The sequence below is a fragment of the Thermobia domestica genome, chromosome 7 (genome assembly GCF_964235325.1).
Source record: "Thermobia domestica chromosome 7, izTheDome1.hap1.1, whole genome shotgun sequence".
NCBI classification, from domain to species: domain Eukaryota; kingdom Metazoa; phylum Arthropoda; class Insecta; order Zygentoma; family Lepismatidae; genus Thermobia; species Thermobia domestica.
In genome coordinates, this window is record NC_137460.1 from 713,037 (window position 1) to 737,221 (window position 24,185).

Below are 24,185 nucleotides of genomic sequence, written 5' to 3' on the forward strand. Positions count from 1 at the left end.
TGTCGCCTTCTTGTGAATTGGAACAATGATTGATTCTTTCCACTCTTGTGGCAATTCTTCCGTGTTTCATATAAGGAGAATGAGTTTGTGTATCTTGTTCCACAATTTTTCGCCTCCCGTTAAAATTAACCCAGCCGGAATTTTATCTACACCCGGAGATTTGTGTTTAATTTCTTTATAGCTGCTTATACTTCTATTCGGTTGGGTTCTGGAATATACGGTTCTGCTGTATCTCCTCTTCTCCACGCACATTAGTTTTTGGCTGCGTGTTCAGCAAATCGTCAAAGAAATCTTTCCATCTATTTAAGACGCTATCCGTATCAGTAAGAACTGTACCGTCAGCTTTCTTTAATATATAAGCACGAGGTTGATAGCCTTTCTTAAATTCGCTGATCCCCTTATACATGTCCTAAATATTTTTATTTTTACTATTATCTTCGAGTTCCTTAATTTTGGCTTTCAAAAAATCGCGTTTCTTTGTTCTAAAAGTTTTGGAAGTTTCCCGCCTGATGTCTGCGAAATTTTGTGTAGTTATTTCATTTGGATTTTGTAACCAGCGAAATTTTGCCCGTTTTCTCTTTTCTGCTAGATTAAGGCATTCTTGGTCGAACCATGGCTTGTTCCTACGTATTTCCGCGTGTCCCAATTTTTCTATTGCTGAACTTTTAATGCTATCTCTAATTTCAATCCAAGTATCCTCAACACTAGTGCACTCCAAGTCTTCTAAAACCGAGAATCTATTCGAAACTTCAATTTGATATTCCTCTCTTACCTGGCTCTCTTCTAATTTCTTTAAATTAAATCTCTCTGTTTTCGGACATTGAATATTGCCTTTATTGAACGATAATCTCTCTCGTATTATCGCTACTACCAGGTAATGATCAGTATCACAATCAGCCCCTCTAAACGACCGGACATCAATTATGCTAGATTGCCTTCTATCTACTAAAACGTGATCAATTTGATTATGTGTTTTTCCGTCTGGTGATGTCCAAGTGTATTTATGAACGTCGCGATGTGGGAATTTTGTACTCTTCACGATTAGGTTTTTGGATGTTGCAAAGTTCACGAGTCTAACATCGTTGTCATTACTTTCCTCATGCAGACTTCGTTCCCTATGATCGGTTTGTAAATATCCGCCGTCCTACCTTCGCATTGAAATCCCCTAATAGAATTTTCATATGGTATCACGGGAGTTGGTCAAATATCCGTTCCATTTCTTCGTAAAAACTATCTTTTATATCGTCACCCTTATCTTCAGTTGGGGCATGTACATTTAGAACAATAATATCACACCACCGTCCCTTAAGAGTAATAAAAGAAAGTGTCAGTAACAAATTCAACCCGTTTAATTGTTGGTAATATTCGTTTGTGAACGAAAAACCCTGTTCCTAACTGGTGATTTTTGTTTCCTTCCCCGTAAAAGAACGTAAAATTTCCGGAATTCACAGATCCATTTCCTTCCCATCTAACTTCCTGAACTCCTATTAGGTCCATCCTGTATTTCTCTAACTCACTCGTTACGGATTTTAACGCGCCTGCCCTATAAAGACTTCTAATATTCCATGTTCCAAATCTCATGTCCATTTTCTTTTGCTAAGGTCGTGCCAAGTTATCAGTCCTTGTCCGAGGCTTTTGTGAATTTTTCTGAATGTCTTGTTCAGAAAGAAATGCAAAGGTTTTATTAAATGCCTACAAGAACAGGTAAATGCAGAGAAAAATGAATATATATGGAAATTAGCCCTCAGTGTAATTATGAATACGTTAACATATTACGTAACACTTTCAACAAGTTGGAAATATCTAGGAGGATCATGAATAGATCAAACAAGAACCACTAAGAAATTAAACTACGGTACTGAAAGCAAGGAATTTGTGTTATTATTTAGTCCAAACTTCTTGTCTTCGCGAATTCTGTCGAAACATTTGAATATTGAAATATATAAATAACGATAATTATGCCTATTATGCTGTATGGTTTCGAAACACGGTCGCTTATTTTGAGGGAAGAACGTAACTGAAAGACTAAAAACAAAATCCCGAGATGAATATTCAGAACCAAAAGTATGAGGAATGGCGGAAACTTCATAACGGGGAACTACATAATTTATATGGTTACCCAACATTGTTACGGTTATCATGTCTAGGAGGCTCAGGTGGGCAGGTCATGTAGCTAGGAAGGAAGAAAGTAGAAACGCTTTCAAAGTTTTAAGTGGAAGCCCAATCGGAAAACGACCATTAGGAAGACCTAGGCGCAGATGGAGGATATTCTTCACAGAAATAGGAATCCAAAGTAGAAACTGTATTCAGTTGGCTAAGGATAGAAGCCAGTGGAGAGCTTTTATGAATCCAGCATTGATCTTCAAGTTCCATAGGCTATAGAGTGAGAGAGAGAGAAATGCAGGTAGTAGGTATGAAGACAATTAAAAGACGAAAATTAGTGAAAAGTAATTATAAGAAAAAAAACTTTAGGAAACTTGCTTGTACCATAATTATCTTACATTCATGGCTTGGAAGTAAGGTTCGTATAATCTTGTATGGAAGGAAGTAATGTATAATCTTGTTTTTAAAATAAGATTTTACATGGCCTTCATTGTTCACAAACAGCTCTACCAATATTCTTCTATTCGCTGATGATTGTAAACTCTACAAGGCAAGTTCAACCCGAGTACGATGCGCTTGCTCTTCAACATGATGCTTCAATTCTTTTCAACTGGTGTAACTCTTGGAAACTTAGCTTAAACATCAAAAAATGTGCTTCTCTTACGATTTATATATATATATATATATATATATATATATATATATATATATATATATATAAACTATACACCACATGTACAAAATTGGTCATAAGAACATAAATCCTACCTCCTCTTTCAGAGATCTTGGTGTTATCATTGACAGTAAGCTTACTTTTGCGGATCATATAAGCACAATATCTTGTACTGCTATGAGAAAACTGGGACTCCTTTATCGCTTCACTGTCATAAAAAATCCTAATTCCTTAAGCTTGTTCTGTAAGTTATATATTGCTCCCACTATTGAGTACTGTTCTCCTATCTGGTCTATGGCCTGCCCTACTCCTTTAAGAAAATTAAATTCCGTAATTAATTTCTTTTTAGCCATTCTATCCTACCGAGTATACATGGTTTCAGATCAAGAGATCCCTGGTTCCAGGAATTCACAGATCACCCATATGGCTCTGACCCTTGTCAACTGGCCATAAATCTAAGAAAACAAGAGGCGACCCTCGGTTAGAAACAGAAAAAGAGATTGTCAAATGTCCCCTTTTCTCAAGATTTCTTTCAGTCTTGAATCACTCTGTGTTAGTGTGTTCGGTTATAATTCGCTACAATGTCAATGTTTTTCCGACCTTTGTTAAACAATAACACTCGTAATGAGCAATATTTGGACGAAAATCCGGAGCCCGGGCCTTCTTCGCCAAGAACTACGACGAAAGAAGATAATGTTGTAGTTGGGAGGGGAGCTAAGTTGCGTAAGCAAACAGTAATGTTAGTGAAAAATGTGAATTTTTTTTTACGAAGTGTAATTGATAATGGTGGTGTCTTAACTTTCAAAAACTTATTTAAGTTATTAACGCAGGCGACTGGTGTTAGCATTAGTACTATGAAAGTAATTTGTGGGAAAATTGATGTGAAAAACTATTCGACACCAACGAAAAAGAAAGTTGTAAAACAAAAGCTTCAATTCGATAAAATTGACGATTTCACTCGTGATTTATTACGACGCACAGTTTTTGAATTTTATAAGGAAGGCGTCTCCCACAACGGAAGCGCTAATTGAAGCAATGAGACTTAAGACAGCTGACACCGAATATAAGTTTCCATACCAACGCACCACAGTTTATCGCATGCTACGAAGTATGGGTTTTAAATATAAAAACCTCGGTGAAAAAATGTATTCGTAGTGAATCACCACATGTAATTGCATGGTGATATAAATACCTGCATAGTATCAATAATCTTCGTGCTCAGGGTTATGCAGATGTGTACCTCGACGAAACGTGGTTTGATAGTAACTCTTGTCGGTTGAAGAACTGGACCGACGATTCGGACAATTGTGCTGTAACGAGTCCTGGGAATAAAGGTGATACAATTGTTATTCTACATTGCGGGGGGCGTTCAGGTTTTATTGACGATGCGCTTCTAATAACACACTAATGGCTGATGTTGCAGCAGATTACCATAGTAGCATGAATGCAGGTATCTTTGAGAATTGGTTTGAGGATAAATTATTGAAACGCCTTGAGACACCATGTGTAATTGTTATGGACAATGCCCCGTATCACAGTCGTGTTCTCAACCCAAAACCAACCTCTTCCTGGAAGAAAAGTCAAATTTTTAACTATATGACCTTGCATAATATCCCCATTCCTAATCCTGTTTCTATAATTCCCGTTCTCCTTGAAGTTATAGAAGAGAACACTTCTGTTACTGATAGAAAAAAGAAATATGCGGTGGACGAATTAGCTGGAAAATATGGGCATATTGTGCTACGTTTACTACCTTACCATTGCGTCCTCAACCCCATCGAAATGGTGTGTTCAAAACTGAAGGGTAGGGTTTCGTCTCAAAATTTAAGGAAACGACCAGTGGGGGAAGTAATACTACTTCTTAAGGAGTCGTGCAATCATGTGACGCCCGAAAAGTGGATAAATTATATCAAACATATAGAAAGCATTGAAGGAAGTTACGAAAACTTTCAATCTATTTTTGATGAAAGGATTGAAATCTGTGTACAAGTAACAGATTCTTCAGATGATGAGAGTGATGATGATAGCTCATAAACAAGAAAGGTAAGAGTTTACTACATTTTGATCATACACATATTAATGTTGAAATATTATTATTATTGTTAGTAGTAGTAAAAGTAGTAACGACAATAGTAGTAACAGTAAAATTACTATTGCACACGCTTATCATATTCATGGTTCTGACTGATTTTCAGGCACAGTTTTCGTTATTCACTTCACATTTTGAGATAAGTGGAGGGCTTTTTTTTTCATTAAAGGATGGTGAGCCTGGTCTAGAGATCCAGAAATAAAGGCGATGGAAGTCATGTACTGACATCACCCACTAAAAGTTGTCTAGCTGGCCATACACATTCATAGGCTGTATCTCCAGGGAGTTTGTAGTAACTTTCAGTCACTAATACTAATAACAGTGGTACCCATCCTTCAAGTGCTTGGGTGCAATCATTCCCCAAATTTCCCGTTACAGCCAAAATAAGTAGTAAAGGATTACCCACCCCCAGAAAAAAAGGTTAAGAGTACCCATACTAATTTACATCCCAAATAATAGGACGCTATTTAACGTGGCAGCCAGTGCTAATTTCTATCTATACAAAATCAATCTAGATTTCCTTGTGCCTCCCTCCACAATTTTGCTCTTTCAATTAAAAGAGAATGCATTCTTGGCTATGACAATTAATTATTTTAAAATGCTAAGTTCTCCTTTATAGGTAACGTTCTTAAAGGCATCATTAAGGTATAATTAAACCGACTGTGCTACTTTCTATGAAATATTTTGTCTTTCAAATAATAATAGTAATACTAATAATAATAATAATAATAATGCTATGTTAAAAATATTTGAGTTAGCAATGAAAGCGCGACTAAATAACTTTTTCCTTTTAAATAATATAATATCCACAAGTCAACACGGGTTTCAAAGCCAGAAGTCAACCAACACTGCAATCTTTAATTTCATCTCTGATGTAGCAATGGATATAAATAAAGGAAAGCATGTAATTGGTATTTTTGTTGATTTATCTAAGGCGTTCGATTCTATAGACCATGGTATTTTGCTAGAAAAATTGTATTCTTATGGCATCAGAGGTGTGGCAAACAATTGGATAAAGTCGTATTTATCTGAACGTAGTCAAACTGTTGGCATCTGTAAAGAGGTAAATGGCAGAAGAAAAATGTTTAAATCATCTTTAATGAAAGTAACAAAAGGAGTACCACAAGGATCAATATTGGGACCTCTTTTGTTTGTTGTATATATTAATGATTTGGTTAACAGTCTAGGCTGTGTGAAGTCAACATTGTATGCTGATGACATAAATGTTCTTGTCAGTGGAGACTCAGTAAATGAAGCAGAAAGGCTCACTACAAAAACGCTAACAAAAATTATTAGTTGGTTAAACATAAATAAATTAACTATGAATGTAGGAAAAACTAACATTGTCAAATTTCGATTCCCGGGCTAAAGAAATGAACTTGTACCAATAACTGTAGACACTGTAGAATTATGTCAAACACCATCTATTAAATTTCTAGGAGTATATGTTAATGAAGATTTAACATGGAATACTCATGTTGAATACATTAATACTAAACTCAGTTCACTCTGCTTTGCATTCCGTAGGTTGCAAGGTAGTTTGTGCAAGGAAGCTGTCATGTCCTTATACTATAGCAAAGTTTTTTCAATAATAAACTATGGTGCTATATTTTGGGGGAATTCGAGAATAAGTGCTAGTACATTCCGAATACAGAAAAAAATTGTTAGAATAATGTTTAGTATGCCTGAACGATCCTCATGTAAAAATATTTTTAAAAAATATAAATTATTGACATTACCTAGTTTATATATATATCGCACAATTATGTATGTAATCGAGCACAAGGATTTATTTACTTTAGCTAATACGATTCATTCATACAATACTAGGCAGAATTGTAATATGTATATTATCCAACAGAATTATGCAAATTTTAGCAAAACTGTGTATATGAATTGTATAAAATTATATAACAAATTACCAACAAAGTATAAGGATATTAACGAAAAACGGATATTCAGAAATACTCTGTTAGAATTATTGTTAGAAAAAAGCTATTACTCTGTGGAAACTTATCTTACTGATAATATATAGAGAATGTAAATCATATCTGAACTGTAATGCTTAATTGAGGATTGTCCTCATTTGTAAGCTATGAACAGGCAAATAAATATGAATATGAATATCACAAAAAGTAATAACATTATGTCTTTATTTTTCACTTGTTTTCCTTCCTTTTTTCTTTCTTGTTTCTTCTTTTACCTAATGACATCGGACATCTGGCAACAACCACCAACCATCGTCCTAACAAGGGGTGAGTTGCCCTTTTGGTAGTGGTGTGAGAGAAGGCTCACATGTTTTGGAATTTCCTATACCTCACCTCCGAACACTTCCAAAAAATGACGTTTTAAAATCCCTCAATATCAAACATCCCCTAGTGAGAAACAAAATTTCTGACCTAATATTTTTGCATAAAATTGTAAGTGGCCACATATCATGTGAACAGTTAAGTCAGATCAATTTTCGCGTACCCGCTAGAACAACACGATCTAGTGATCTCCTTTACTCTCGAGCGGCAGAAGTTAATATTGTCCATACGTCCCTTCTAAACCGAATTGTCAGTACTTATAATCAGTTACCAGAAACTGTAGACTTTTTTTCAAATGAGCACACGTTCAGATCGTCTATAAATAAGTTATTTTTGTAATGTTGCTGCTGTGCCATACCATCTTGAGATCAAATTGTTACTCAATTATTATGTTATCTAAAATGTTAAAATGTTTCAGTGTAAAATGGCCTAGTGCTGTATCTATCTGAAATCTATTATGAATAAATAAATAAAGCTTTTGAATGATATATACGTAAGTGATCAATAAATAGGGAAGCAATTTGGGATTTTTAAAAAGTAATTAGGCATCGCTGTAGAGACTACCTCAAAAAATACTACCTGTCCTATGCTGTACATCTGCCAAAGTTTCATTGTAGTACAGTCACCAGGTATAAAGATTAAAAAAAAAAAAAGTTTTACAAACGAAGGACAATAATTTTTGTAGCTAATATGAGTTGAAGAGAAGGTATTTTTATATGTAAACGATAGCACGTTATCTTATGAGTAAAACGAGGCCGCAAAACACATTTTAACTTAAGTGCAGAAGATAGAACGTCGTTGTCTTCCCGCGCTTGGACCTGCTCGTCACTGGGGGTTTGTTAAGAGGATAGCCAATCACCATCCTTCAGATTTGCCTAATTTACTTTTCCAAGGTCATTCAGTTTATTTTCGCGCACAGTGTTAATGTCCGAGTTTGCGATGGTGCGCAGAGTCTGTCATAACAGGTAATTATTATTTTTTATTTTGGCACTGGAGGAAAAGGCTCAGTTTACGGTACACTTTCTTGTGAAAAATATCCTGGGTTCGATCCCAACCCATCGCTTGTGAATCAGCACTTTGCGCGAGAAAACACCTTTTTTCCTCATATTTTACTATGATTGTATCGTGTATATGTATCATGTCCATTGTCTTACTTCTCTATACCTACAAAGCACAACTCAGTAAGTTAATAAAATAAATAAAATTAACATCACGAGAGACAAAGGACAATGGGAACATTGGTGGAGTCAGAAAAGAAAACATACACTCATTCATTAAAATTTCACATGGCTTTGTCAGTGTATGAAGTTATTACATTATAATTATTATTATTGTTACTATTATTTTATTCTGCTTTGAACTGATAATTGGAAATTGACTACTCTTTCAAACGTAATTATGCCAAATTAAGTGGTCGAATCTGCAATATAGTTTTTTTTTTTTCCCTTAAATAAGACGGGAAAGAAAAAAGAAATGTGGAAACCGTCTTTTGTGCTCAGCGAGCCACGAGCAACCACGCTGGCAACTCCGCATAAACGTCACTGCAATTTTTCGCGGGAAGCTAACGAAATTATACCTTCCGTACTCTAGGAACATGTAAGTAACAATTCAAAATCAACACCTGACCATGACATAACGGCGATTCAGAATTTTAAAGAAGTTACGGCGTTAAGAGATTGGAAATAAAACAACGTTACTTAAAAACCCAGAAACAGAGTTTTAATTTTGTAAATTAAATCAAAACATGTTTTCTGCTGTTTTGAACATCATTATACAATCACGGCACTAGAAAGTAATTCTCAAATCATCTATAATTTCATTATAGTTTATAATGTAGACGATTGTTACATACTGAATGAGCTGTATTTGAGGAACAAAACCTGTAGAGGATGTCGACTGATTAGTTTAATGATACACTCATTTATTTACATTTATTATGGTGGTTTAATTGTTCGCTATCAACTGAACATTCTTCACGGAAGACCGTGGAAAACATAATCCTGGCTCCTTGCTTCCACTAAGTATCGTAGACAATCATCTTCCCGCCTACAAACAAAAGAACAGTTTTAGGCACAAGAACTAAAGACATTTCACTCTTAAGACACAAGTTTTACATAATGTGAGGCGTATCCAGAAAGTAAGTTTCCCTAGAGCAGTAAACAGCAAAAGACACTGACCTCACAATATTTATTTATAGCCACAGACATAGCACTACTTTTCAACATATTTACCACCGGATTACACACTTGTCATACCAGAGTACCAACTTTTGTATTCCAATGTCATAAAAGTTAGCTACTTTGGAGTTGAACCAGTGTGAGTTGTTTCGACACCCACCTGGCACACAATTTCTTGAAATCCATGTGTGTTGTGACCAAGGGGGGTCTGGAAATATGGGAACTAGCTGCTGAGTTTTAGAGTTGGCAACCATCTCTCGTGACAGGACCTTATGAACCTGGTACGGCAGCACATTCTAGAGAATCCTTCCTTTATGATGTCAGAATATGTTTTAAGCACCGGAGACTAGATTCGATTCGGTGAGATACTGATCCCACGTTAAACTGTAGGCCCATGTCTCACTCATCCTGGATACTGACAAGGGACGTTGAAACAAAGGAATCAATGGCATGCTTCCGACGTTTAGGCATGTTTCTTGTAAGTTTTTATATAGTGAAAGGCAATATTGTCCCGTGTTTTTAAGATTAGCTTGAGACTTCACACTCGTACCATATATATATATACCGTACACACTATACTTGATCGAAAGGAAGTGAAGATCATGTCTGTAAGGCGATGTTTCAATCATTTATGAAAATTGAAATTCAGTCACTTGCGGGAAGTTTCTTGCAACATGTGCTTTATGTTTGGGTTCATTGTTATGATTAAATTTAATATCTCCTAACACCCATATTCCCGTATTTTGGTTAAGATCTATCGCAAGATTTAGGAAGGCTTTCTTGGTTATAACAAACTTAGAGGTGGTCACTTTTGCTCCTCCAAACTCTTATAAATAATTTAAAAAGTTGTATTAAACGTCGAATTTTCGCTGACGTCAGCATTGTTAAGACTCAGGTAACAAATGGTATTTGGTAGGAATAGAGTATATGGATTATACAGTAGCTTCCATTGTTATAATTTTAGCAATAAACACTTAACTTTTGAACTCCTAATAAAGACATACATATCTGGTTACCTTTCTGTTGTTTTAATTGGCTGAAACAACATTTACGTGTGATTTCTTCACTCAGATGTGAAAGCGATGGAAAACAGTTTCTTATTTGAAAAACTTATTAGAATGACTAACTGAATACACCTAAACATCTAAACTGGTAATGGCCAATAAACTCAAAGATTCCTAGTTTTGCTCCATCAAATTCTTATAGGTCGTTGAAAAAAAAATATTTAATTTCTACACTCCCTCTTCCTATCAATATACTATTTCTTCCTAAGTCTTGAAAAATGCTGAAAAATTCGACGTTTAAAATAAATTTGTGGAACGATCTATAAGAATTTGGAGGAGCAAAAGTGTATACCTTTGAGTTGATCTCTAAGAGAGATGGATCATTTATAATGAACCGCGAGCTAGGAAAAGATCCATATTTGGGGTCCTGGAAAGTTAAAGGAGAAACAAGCAAGATACAACGATAGCAATTTATCAACATATTCCATTTACATTTGGTCATCACTGATCTAAAGGAATAATTTTTTAAAAAAGTTCTTTCGTTTTCTCACCAGGTAAGTCAGTTGCCTTTTTTGTCATTAAATGATAAGTAAGCTTCGGATTTCTCACATGTTACATTTTCATTTTGGCATCATTTTACATGCTTAATTAAATACAGAAGCATTCCTGATTCTTGCGAACACGAAAATACGATTTTTATTGGTCATATAAATGCATATATATTAATGAAAGAAGAACCGAAATTTTTACACATCAGATTTTCTGTAGATGCGAATTCAATAACATACAAAGAGTGAAAAACTGAATTACTGAACCGAGACTCGAATCTGAGATCTTCGGCATACGATGCCGATGTGTTAACCACTACGCTACCCAGTCTGCTTCCCAGAATAGCCATACACTCACTCCTGATGTTGGTGCTCTCCACTCAGACCACATGGCTTATACCACAGCCTAGTTGATGTGCTTGGACAATCCAGTGTCCATATATTGAGTTGTAATTTGGTTTGATGGTTGTAATTTCATATTCATACGTGATTTCATATAACAGGGTGTCTATCGGTCACGAATGTCACGAAATCAGAAAACGGTCATGAAAGTCACGAAAAAGTCACGAAATTTAGCTTTTGGGTCACGATGTTTTTTTAACTACAAATGTAAGTACAGATTGGAACGTTTTGTTCTGTAAAACGTCAAAATTCACCACCAGAAATGTCTATGGCCGGCTTTAGACGCTACCAAATCACAAGTAAAGTACGTTTCTATCGCATGGATGAAAATTGGACCTAATTCGCACGCAAATTCGCTCTTGAAAATGTTAGGAAATTTTATGAGTCGGTAAAGAATAGGCCACGAAAAAGTCACGAAATTTGATTTTGCAATTTTAGTAGACACCCTGTATAATTTCAACCGTCAAAAGATGTTATTAATATATGGACACTGGATTGTACAAGCACAACAACTAGGCTGTATGGTACAAGACATGTGGTCTGAGTGGAGAACCTCGACTTCAGGAGTAAGAGTGTATGTGGCTGTTTTGGGAAGCGAACTGAGTAGTGTAGTGATTAACGCGTTGGCACGGATTGCGGAAGATCCCGTGTTCGAGTCCCTGTCCAGTCATTCATTTTCGCTTTACGTAATAAATCAGGCCCAAAGTGATAAAAGCTTATTTTTCGTCATATTTTAGACAAATTTCACTTACTGCTCAGAAATATATTAGCAGTATTGTGAACGAAGTTATTTGAAATTCCCTTGGCCTTGTGTAACGCGACCTGAAGGAATAAACTCCAATGTGAGGGGTAACTGTTCTTGATCTGACGTTAACATAAACTTCTTTGAAACGGTAAATAGGCAATATCAGCCTCAGCCTTCTCTTATTCCTCCCCTGGAAACTGCAAAGATATCTGTGTCCAGTTTTTTTTTTTTTTTTTTTTTTTTTTTTTTTTTTTTTTTTTTTTTTTTTTTTTAACATATTGATAGAAGACATTTCCATCCATCTTAAATACACGGAAATGAAGGTAGTACTGCGAGAATACTGCTAATTCACATTGAAAATGAAATGAAATCTTTGAGTTTTACGTCCCACAGTTATGCCGGTTAGGCTAAAGGAGACTGTGATGATGAGAGATGAGTGAAATGGTGGAATGAAGAAAGTGGGAGGAAACGGGAGAACCCCGAGAAAACCCACGAGCACGGTGTTTGTCCACCTAATTCACATTGAGCACGATCTGAGATACGACTCCGAGAGATCTCCCTCCGGGCCAGTGGCGGATCTAGAAGGTAGAAACTGGAGACGCCACCCAGAACCCAGACTACAATGGGTCCTGCAGAAGTTTCCAGCTTAATTGTTTCCCGATGGATAATTATGGCTAGGTTGGATAATGACATTGTGGATCTCAAGTATAGTTTTGCAGATTGCATAACAGAAAAGCTACAACTGAAACTATACCTAATGTTTCAAAAATTTCCCCATAAAGAATAAAAGGCAACGCTTAATATAAACTTTCAAATATATCTAAATTATAGTTTCAATTATCTTTGTCAGTAAAAGACTAGGGAAGAAGGGGGGGGGGGGCTAGATCCGCCACTGTCCCGACCCACTACCTGAAATCATCACTAGCATTTATCATAAGATCCGTCTTTTGTTTTCACGAAGGATAGGAATATTTTTCGAATATGTGGGATATTTAACATTCGTTGGATCTTTTCTGTTTTTCTTAGCAAAGATGGTTGCTTTTAAAACTCACTTGGCGGGGAAACAAGAATACGAAGTTCTCCTTCCAAAATAATTATCAATTTATATTATTATAAGCCGAAATTATATAATAATTATAAACTCTGGTAGACAGTGAAAAGGATCAGGCACCAGAAGTTTCTATTTTGTCCGATAGATGTCAGTCGCTGGAGGACGTTTATTGCCATCTAACGGCACAATGTGTAACTTCTAGCATTCTACAATATACACTTTTGTTTCAATAATGGAAAACGGGATATGGATAGCCACTGTTAAAGTCACCGTTACCTATGATCTTAAAGGATTGCGTACATCAACAAACTTGGCCGAGATAAACGCTCTAGTTATCGTGCGGAGTAACGGACGTAATTAACATTACAATATTATAAATGTGATTCTATTAATAATAAAACTATATTTTTATTTACATACAGACGTGAGTGACACAATTCAGTTTCTTATGCTACAAAAAAGTCTCAATAACAATCCGTTCTCCTTTATCTTCACTCCGACTGAAGAAAGCACACAGCAATGTTGAACGCTTTCAGCAAACAGAACTGAACAACAAAGAGCTAGGTAGGAAACAAGAGCTTAAAATTTTCCTTACACTGAAAGAACGATTGCTCAGTCTTTGCCAGTAAGTTCTTTTTGTTTGGCTTCCAATATCTTCTCTGCTTGGCTTATATGTTCGTTAGCCATTGCAATCACCTGAAACGAAAAAAGCTTTCATTGAAACAATATAATAGCAGGATATTGTTTACCTGGATATTATAGATATACTAGGATACATGAGTCAATATCAACTTACGTGTGTTGGTACGACAAAGAGATACATTGAAACTAAATTTAAAAATACATGAAACTTACATCAAAGAAAACTATTCAGCTGTGTCAGGTTTATATAAACATTCAATGGAAATTAAGCACACTATAAACGAGACTTCAGGAGTGAGAGTACGTGTGGCTGTTCTAGGAAGCAGACTGATCGGTATGGTATGATGGAGATCCCGGATTCGAGTCTTGGTCCAGTCATTCTCTTTTTCACCCTTTGTGTGTTACACTATAAACAAAATTGAAATATTGCATAAGACTTCTTTGCCTATTCAAAAATCTATTTATGAATCGCATTTCATCAGGACTACTACAGAATCGAAACTAAACTAGAACAGACGATAAACAACGGGATTATATAATAAACTATCAGACGAAAAATCACAGTAATGTTTCAGTATTATATAAAAAAAAATAATCAAAATTTAACATAAGCCTCAATAGAGGGAATTTTCTATAGATCCAAAAGATGTAGGTTAATTTTGAGTATTGGCTACACTGTTTCCAATGTGGAGGATTAATGTGAAGCTGTGAGTGGCTGTATATAATAGGAGTGGCCACGCGTCGACCGGCAAATTGCAGTGGTTGGTCATATTCTGTGCCGTTAATAGTTATTTTATGATTTCCTGTAACGGGCTATGTACAAACGACTCTTGTCTACAACACCCTCTACCTAGCTAACTTTGCAAAGAGTGCATGACCTAGTTTATTCGCAAATCCTCTGAAACGCTCTAGAATAGCTTTCAGGTAACAATACTAACGCATTTTAAAAGTTTGAAATTGCAAGATTGGACTCGCTGTGACTATAAAGGTTGGAGAAAAGTGATGTGTAAATTAGTTGTGCCACAAGCAGTCATGCTGACTTCGCTACAGTGTACCGCTGTTACAGCGCATTCCTTTGCTGGTTAATGTTTTGACAGCAAATTCCCACTAATTTTGTAGAAGATTTTAGTTGCAATGAGTCTTTATAATTTATTCATTATAAATCCGCTCATTCTGCAAAGACTAAAGCTAACATTTGGAAGAATTTCATTTTACATGCCACTCGACTCATCCAATTGGAATCAGATTTACAGGTTGACGTTGGTCGTTTATTGAAGCTTGACAGTATCCAGTTCCATTATTAATAAATTGGTATAACCAGGTTAGAAGGAATTTCCTTTCGATAGATGTGAACCCGAAATTAATTACCCAAATTGGTCGGGACTACCTCTTTTCCCTAGACTGACAACAGCGTTAAGATTATCTTTACACAGCGTGGTTTCCGTACGATTCTGAAGACCCCCAAAACTATAGAGAAGAACATCTCCTAATTTAAGAGCTATTAACAAATCCCAATGAGAAATCAGGTATCTATAAAATAAAATGCAGTTGTCATAAGAGCTACATAGGAAAGACTAAAAGAAACCTCAAGCTCCGTGTGAAGGAATATAGTAGGGATACTAAATCGGGAAGTCCGGTGTTAGGTCTATCGAAATATTTAAAAGAAACTCAACATAGGATAATAGGTTTCTAAAGCTCGGAAGTGCAAGTAATATTCTGGAATTGCATAAAAATGTATGCAGAATAAAAGTGGTTAGTTCTTGAAGCAATACACCGTGATCTACCAAATTAAAGGCTTTTAAGAAGTCAGCGTGGATCACATCCATTTGACCCCCTCTCCCAACTCATTTGCAATAAAATCTGTAATGATGGCTAAATTAGTGATTATTGATTTATTCTTTAAAAAGCGATGTTGGTATACTGACACAATGAGTTTCACATGTCTTAATATCCTTTTGAATATTACTTGCTCAAACTGCTTTGCAAATGTTGATAAAATAATGATAGGTCTAAAATTCTCTATTTCTTAGCATCACTAAATCTGGGATTGGATAAATTATAGCTTCTTTATATTTGTCCGAAAACACTTGCTTTTAGTGACATATTTATAATATTACGAAACGGATGTTTAACAATATGAAGTGGTATTATCCATGTATTTGAGGCACTCCCAGTTAGACTTTATTAATTCAGTTAGACTTTATTTCTGTAAATTGTTTTGCACTTAATATCTTATTAATGGTTGATTCAGATACAATCAATGTAGGATAATGTCTAACTTCAGAAACAAAATAGGCATTATCCTCTTTCAATATTAAATCCAATGAGCGACCATTCTCATTCTGTATATTGTTAATCCAATTTAAACCAAACAAATTAATGAAGTGGAAAAGATTTTTGCATACGCCTGATGAATTCATAAAGGAAAATTCTGAAATTATCTCTGAAAGATTAGTCTCCCACACAAAGAATAGTGCTTCCTGCTGGAAAACTAGACGCAAAGAATTGATAGAAATAATTTATACATTAGAATCAGGTGATATATAAAAAGTATTTGGAACAAGGTTTGTAAAAATGCATTCAAAAGCAATATCCCAAGAGTTAACATAAAATATTCTATGACTTTTACATACCATCAGTAATACCCCTTGCCTCTCGAGTTTCCAAGCAATTCAAAATTCTCATCTTGTCTGAACACAGTGTATCTACTATCAAAAAGTTCCGAACTATAAAATCTACAAGACAGATCGCTGTCAACAATGATAATTATGTCGTAATAATTTAATAGTATCCTCGTAAAGAAACAGATTATCTGCTCCTTACCCATTTACAATCAGAAAGTGAAGCGAAAAATCTTTAATGTTCGGTTTGTTTTGCCTATACTGCTAATTTTATTTTCAAACAGGTCACAAGAAAGATAAAGCAGATGGACATCGCTGTTAGCACTTACATCTAAGAATCCCTTGAGGTATTTTCTCATCTGCTGTTGTTTTCTTTCCGCTTCATTAAATCTGCACTCAGTGACCCTTGTTTTGATGGGAAGGGAGACGAGTTAGGGGTATTTAGTGAATTGAAACAAACCCGAGAAAGACAAGAGCAAAATAAATAAACGTTTAAAAAAATCATGGAATTAAAAAAAAATCTCTGGACACTATAACGGTAATGTTGATATGGACAATAGTCCATATCCTATGATATCATTTTACTTTATGGCCAGACCTAAACATTTAACTTAGTAAATTTTGTGGCCAGACATGTATAAACATGTTTTTCTAGACAGTTCTGTTATAATACGTATAGAATACGTAAAATAGTGGATGTATTTTCAATTATAAAGAAGTAATTTTGTGAAAAATGAAAAGGTAAATACAGAAAATCTTCGGAAAATACATCAGTTTAAATATATTTTATCCTGAGTGTTATTATTGAATATTTAGTGAGGAAACTACGTTTTAATTAGTTCCAGAAATTATAATATAACGAACTTAGGACTAATACAGTGTGTGATTGAAAAGTACCGGAACTTTTCCCGCCGCGCGGCTCCCTGGCGTTCGAAAAATGTGAGGGGTGGGGGAAATGTGCGCGGGACCTTCCTCTTTCACGCGGAACTTGGCCCAGTGCGCTGCAAGCAGCGGTTGAGAAAGCATCGCTGTCCGCGCGAACGTCGTTTTGGTCGTCGGTCACGTTTTTTGAGCGCCGAAAATGGAGTCAAAGATTGACCAACGCTACGCCATCAAGTTTTGTGTCAAACTTAAAAAGACGTTCACCGAGACCTAGGATCTGCTCAAGGAAGCCTTTGGGGGAGATGTGATGTCCTGTACTCGGATCTTTGAATGGCACAAGGCCTTCAGGGAAGGCCGGGAGGACGCCGATGACGAACCACGCTCTGGGAGGCCGTCGACGTCGAAAACCGATGAAAACTTCGACCGAGTTCGCGAATACCTGAACCTGGACCGTCGGACAACCCTCCGGAAGATCAGCGAAGAACTTAATTTGACATACTATGCAGTGCAAAAAATTGTGACTGAAGTATTAAACATGCGGAAGGTGTGCGCCAAACTGGTCCCCAAGGTGTTGACCGAGGAGCAAAAAGAACTGCGAGTGAAAATGAGTCGTGAAGTGCTGGATTGTGTGGAAGCCGACGAAGAGTTATTAGACAGTGTGATCAGTGGTGATGAAATATGGTGCTACGAGTACGACCCCTCGGTGAACTTGATGGCGTAGCGTTGGTCAATCTTTGACTCCATTTTCGGTGCTCAAAAAAAGTGACCGACGACCAAAACGACGTTCGCGCGGACAGCGATGCTTTCTCAACCGCTGCTCGCAGCGCACTGGGCAAGTTCCGCTTGAAAGAGGAAGGTCCCGCGCACATTTTCCCCCACCCCTCACAATTTTCGAACGCCAGGGAGCTGCGCGGTGGGAAAAGTTCCGGTACTTTTCAATCACATCCTGTATATATATATATGTTATAATAGCAACTGCGATATAACAAAAACTTGAAGTATTACTTAAAATACTTCAATTCTTATGATAATAATGTATATTTTAGACAACATATATCTTCCTTTAAGGAAAAAGAAAACAACTGTTAAAATAGCAAACTACTGACCTGTTCTTGTAATCTAAAATTTAAGTCAGCAGAAATGTCTTCTTTTTTCTTCAATGTCTTGATGTATTTATTTTGTATATCCTTAACGTTATCCCTGCACTTTATAAATAAGGCTTTGGCGTTTTTCGATAAATTCTCTCGATGCTCCTTCGTAACACTAAAACAAAACCAGAAAATCAGCATCACCAATAGAAGAACAGAAATTACATTCATTTCCCTGAATTTCCATTACTAAATAATATTAGTAAATTTTTCCTGAGCTGCGAACACTACCATTTACGGCTAGGTTTAGAAAAAAAAATCGGCGTCCACGTCTCTATAGCCGTCCAATGGTCTCTTTTTATTTTAAATACATTTATAAATACAGTATAGGCTTACTTTCTTACTATATGTACATATGATTCGCCTCTCGGACTTTGGCCCCGGGCTACTCACACTTTTTCTGGATTTATTCCTTTTTTTAATTCCATCTGGCTCCTTACATTTGTGAGCGTCTGTCTCTTCCTGCTTGCTGGTGGGGCTGGTACCGCTTGGGACGTTAGCCAATCACATCCTGTCTTAACAACAGTGTCTGTGTGTTACTGAAGTCTATTTTGTTCAACTCAGTAGGGGATGCGGTGACTCAGTGGTCGAGCGCTTACTTCTGCTGCGTGGGATCCTTGGTTCTATTCCCGGTCAAATAAGTTTATGGTGGACAACGTGAGTTTTCTCGGGGCACTCCCGTTTCTTTCCAATTCTTCCATCATCATTCACTTGCTTTAATCGTTGTCTCCGTTAGCCTTTTAAGAGCATACTCGTGGGACGTTAAACTCAAATGATTTCAAAGATGTTCAGCACGATGCGATTTATCCTCTGATATAAGTAATATTTGGACAATATTTTTAGTTAAATTGAAATTAAAATATAAGAGTTAATAATAAATTTGGGCTTTATCTCATTAACTATCCTACGTACTGTCGTCTTGCTAATGTTATAATGAAGAGCTTAATTAGGATTAGTTTTAATCTCAATTCTACAATATTATTAATGTTTAATTACAAAAAATCCCCAAAGATGGCAGATATATCTATGGATACATCTTATTAAGCTGAACAACATGAGGTACGTATGTAAGTATAAAAGCTCATGTGCAATTTTCGAAACAATTAATTTGTAAACCTAAAACCTGCTCCTATACGAGAACCTTGTGTTTAAATAATTGGAGAAAACTATGTGTAAAAATAAGTTAACTTTGACTTTGAGCATTAATAATAGAGGGAGCTAAAAATATAGAGAAAACAAGTATCTCTGCCTGCCCTTGATTCATAAAGATGTTGGGTAAAGTTTAAAGCAAAGAAGAAGCATTTCTACGTGTTTCTTTTCTTTCTCATAAAACACAGAACTTTATTTGCACAAAATTATAGAATTCAGTTTATAAAAGAAATAATATTACAGAGAGAGGAGCAACAAATTAAAATGAAAGTCAGCTTTCTGTACAATTAAGGGGAGACTAAACGTCTAGCGTTGGATTCAATAGTGACAGTCTTTAATATACATAAAACAGATTGAGTTGAGTTGATTTTCGAGTTTAACGTCCCTTTCAGCAGCAGACTATATGAGACGGGACTTACCTACTGAGTAACGTGGAATCCGAACCACATCTGCTCCAACCTGGAATCGAAACTGGGCCTCCTAGCCCAAAGGCGTGTACGCTAACAGCTTAGCCACGAAGGAGCTCATACATAAAAAAGGAAAATCTTACATATGGTAAAGAAAAGGTCGTTTTACAACACCACATACTTTGTCTTTTCCGTCCATGTTCTCGTTTCCTGTCCGAGGCAGGATCAAAATCCGAAACCGAATGCCTCCCTGGTTTGTTACCTACCTTTTTATATTAAACTATTTACATTATTTTTCACCCTGAGGTTCTGTAATGACTTTTATATATACACACTCTAATGTCTGAAGTCTGTACGTAACCATCTTTAGGCTCCTGCCTGAAAACTAATTGACTATAAACATGTTTAATGTATTTACCTAAATTCTTTAAAATTCATTTTCTCATTAAGATAGCCATCACCAAATCTACAAAATATATATTTTTTTTTCTACAACAATTCCTTCTTGTTCATTTTCAAGAGAATACAAAATAATACTGTTGACTTGAATCCCCTTTTCACATTGCAATAAAAATAATTAATATACGAGGTATGTTATATAAAATACCAAATTTTTAACCGTCCTTATAATTTCACTGTAGTTGCCATGTGTTGAGGTGACAAAATATAATCTGATTAAGCTCTTTATTATGATACTACTAAAGGGCACCACATAGTACAGTTAATGAGATATAGCTTAAAACTACCATTAACTCTTAATTTTAACTTCTCTTTAACTAAAATATTACCAAAATACATTTATCAGCCGATAGATTATATCCGGGTGGACAAGATAACATAGGTCGGGGGAAATTCTCATTTGTAATTTCCGAGAAAATCGAAACAATGAAGTTTTGTGGCGCTGAAAACTAAGTCATTTGTTACCAATAATAACACAGCCAGGAATAATAATAATATAAATAATAATAATAGGAGCCGCGGTGCCTCAGTGGTAGAGCGTTCACCTCTGGTGCAAGGGGTTCTAGGTTCAAACCTTGCTCCCGCCAAGTGAACTTTGTGATGGACAAATACCGTGTGCGTGGGTTTCCTCAGGGTTCTCCCGTTTCCTCCCACTTTATTCATTCCACAATTTCATTTTTCATAAACACCGTCTTCTTTAGCCTAGCCGGCATAACCGTAGGACGTAAAGATTTCATTTCATTTTAATAATAATAATAATAATAATAATAATAATAATAATAATAATAATAATAATAATAATAATAATAATAATAATAATAAAAGTTCTATGCACCGGACCCCAGGGTATGGATTTGATGTATTTTGTTATCACAGAATCGATTTTTTTTTTTAATGGAAAAAAATTGAGCGATTTTGGATAGGAATGACAGGATTTCCGCTCATAAAACAAAATTTTCACGGTCAATGGATCCTGGGGTTTGGAAATTTGGATTTTGTGTAACAAAATACGTCGAATTCATATCCTGGGGTCTGGTACACAGAAGTTTTATTTATTTTATTTTTATTTATTTATTTGTGTGTGTGTGTGTGTGTGTGTCTGTGTAATTGATATTTTTCACTTTGCTCGAAGACCTTATTTATTTATGCACTGTGTAGGTAGCAAAATATCGTAACTACTAAATTGTTGTCTGTTTTCCTACGCGTGGCACATATACTAATTGGGTCATTCCATGTGAAGTGAACCAAGCCCAAAACCTCATGCTGTCAGCTTTCAATGAAACTCGGTGTACACGTAGGTCTCTAGGAGAGACGATCATGCAACAAATTGTAGCCCTATACCCCATGTAGTTTCAGAGTACAGGATGGTGAAAAAAAATGATGTTTTTTGTAGAATCTTGTTAACTTCAATAGTCATATCTCCCGTAAATATTGAGCTAGAGAGGAAAATAATATAGCATTTTGAAGAGGAAACAATAGGCTACAAATTATATCAGGAGCATTTATTTGAAAATCAAATATCATTTTCCAGGAAAATTTTGGATCAGTGATATCTTAGAAAATGCCCATTGGATTCAGGGTTTAAAAACACCCGTGTTTTTTTTTAAAAAAAACCAACCCACCTGGGCCCATATGGGGTTTTTCGAATATTTTCGGGTTTAATTGTTTTTTTTCGAAATATTGCAATGTCTTATGGGTAAAAGTATTAAAATGTGATTTATATTTCAAGAATTGTCGTTGTCGCGACTTGTAACAATTTTCTGTTCTGAAAAAATGACTGTTTTGAAAACATGGCCGCCATTTTGAAATTTTACATTGGGTCGCCGAGAAAATCTACATAGCAAATTTAGAATGTCTCTTGCTTCTACCCTCAAAATTTCAATTTAAAAGTCTGAAAATTTCACCCTGTAGCGTTGATACCTGCTAGTTGAAAAATGACAGGCATTTTGAAATTTTACGTTGGATCGCCGCCAATATACATACAGCTAATTTAGAGTATCTCCTGCTTCTACTCCCAAAATTCCTATTTAAAAGACCGAAGATTGTGCTTTGTAGCGTGGATACCAGCTATTTAAAAAAAAAAAAAAAAAAAAAAGTGGCCGCCATTTTGAAATTTTACGTTGGTATGCCGCCAAAGTCTATACAGGAAATTTAGTGCGTCTCGTGCTTGTGTCTTGAAAATTTAAACTTAAAAGACCGAAAGTTGGACCTTATAATGTGTGTGGTACAGGCAGACAAACGAACAAATGTAGATCGAGTAATCCCAGGAGTCTTAGTAACGTTCGCCAAATATGAATACTAAATATATTGATTTAATATAATTCATGTATTATAAAATAAATGTTTCAAAATGTCTTGTATGGCAAATATTTTCCAGCGTAAAATAAATGGTTTTATTTTTGAAGTTCACTTCCGATACTTAGCACGTTCAGGTAATTCATATTTTATAAAGTAAATGTTTCAAAATGTCCTCAATGAAATTAAATATATTCTAGGTTAAAATAAATAGTTTATTGTTAAAGTATTCACTTCCGATGCTTTGTGCGTTCAATTGCGGGATTTTCCCGAGCACTTCTTTCACGGCGGGTTTTATTTTCCCGAAAATACAACTTTGTTTACTGTACAGTACATCGACACTTCCACTAGTACGGACGTTTAAATTCAGCACTTGAAATAGTATCTTTACATAGTCTTCGGAACTCCGAGCGTTAAGCTTCTTAAATTTGACAAGAATTTTTACGCTATTGCTGGTGTTGATTCTACAGAATGCTTATTTGAAGAGTAGCAACTAATGACTGAACTAAACTACTGTTATTGGAAAACCAAATTTTGCTGAAGAATACTTGTGTTCCCATCAGATGTATGGAATAATAATAATAGTTTTACTAATGTATTTACATATTTATTGGTGGTACAGGCACCTATGGCCTTAAACTAGTCAAATGTATGAGAGATAATGTCCCCCGGCGTCGGCGAGCACACTATTCACGGAAAGTATTTTCTAAAATATAAAATTACATATTTTACTTCAAATAGGCTATAAACACAAACCATACATTAATTTGTTCTATAATTATCTCAAGCTAAGGTAAGCCTTTTTATCCATTCAATGCATTCAGAACTTTTGTATACTTTAACATGGAAGCATCTAATTCACCAAAGGAAAGTCCAAAATCTAATAAAAATCACTTTCAATGTGATCACCTTAATTGTACCAATGATATACTAACAAAAAGCTCCAAAACCCAGGTGGGTTGTAAAGTGGGTTTTTTCAGGTGGGCCCACTTGGGCAAACCCTGATTGGATTTCCATGAAATTGGGTACCAAGGCAGCCCCATATGTTCGGCATAAGTGTGCCATATGTCAACTTGGGCAAGAATGGGCCTATAGTCTAGAATGATTTTCGTGTGACCATGTCAGGAGAGACACCTAGGGTGCCAATCTCTTCAGCTTCTCTTTTCTGAATTTGTGACGCACAATATACCTGAAAGCTCTGGTTCAATATGTCAATTGTTGCGTCAGGTGATGTCAAAGGTTGATCAGGATTTGCACTAAGAGACTGCCAATCAGACGATTCTTGCTTATCACTTGCATGTACGTCAGCTGCTCTGGAACGGCGCCTACTTAGTTCCTTCCTGCACTTGTTGCACACCTTGCTCAGACTCTGAGTTTTGAGTTGTTGAGCCAGTTCTACCATCCACGCTTGCACCGGGTGAAGTCCAACCCTCACTTTACTGCTAAGATTGCCAAATGGATTGGCACAGTAGAGGCGTGGC

The 24,185-nt window shown here is 35.8% G+C and overlaps 2 protein-coding genes across 3 annotated transcripts in view; one reads left to right on the top strand and one right to left on the bottom strand.

The window, feature by feature from the left end:
- Positions 1–4,183: 4,183 nt before the first annotated feature.
- LOC145688815 (uncharacterized) lies at positions 4,184–4,810 on the top strand. The gene has a single exon (XM_081762988.1). The coding sequence runs from the start codon at positions 4,184–4,186 to the stop codon at positions 4,808–4,810; it is 627 nt and encodes a 208-aa protein (XP_081619114.1).
- Positions 4,811–8,871: 4,061 nt separating this feature from the next.
- The window catches only part of mRRF1 (mitochondrial ribosome recycling factor 1), a 47,347-nt gene continuing 32,033 nt past the window's right edge, over positions 8,872–24,185 (bottom strand). For both annotated transcript variants that reach the window (XM_081764041.1, XM_081764042.1), the window contains exons 5-7: positions 18,353–18,509; positions 13,697–13,797; positions 8,872–9,220 (exon numbers count right to left, since the gene is read on the bottom strand). In XM_081764041.1, coding sequence (XP_081620167.1) covers positions 13,714–13,797; positions 18,353–18,509 — 241 coding nt within the window. In that variant the 3' untranslated portion in view covers positions 8,872–9,220; positions 13,697–13,713. The remainder of the gene's footprint in view (positions 9,221–13,696; positions 13,798–18,352; positions 18,510–24,185) is intronic.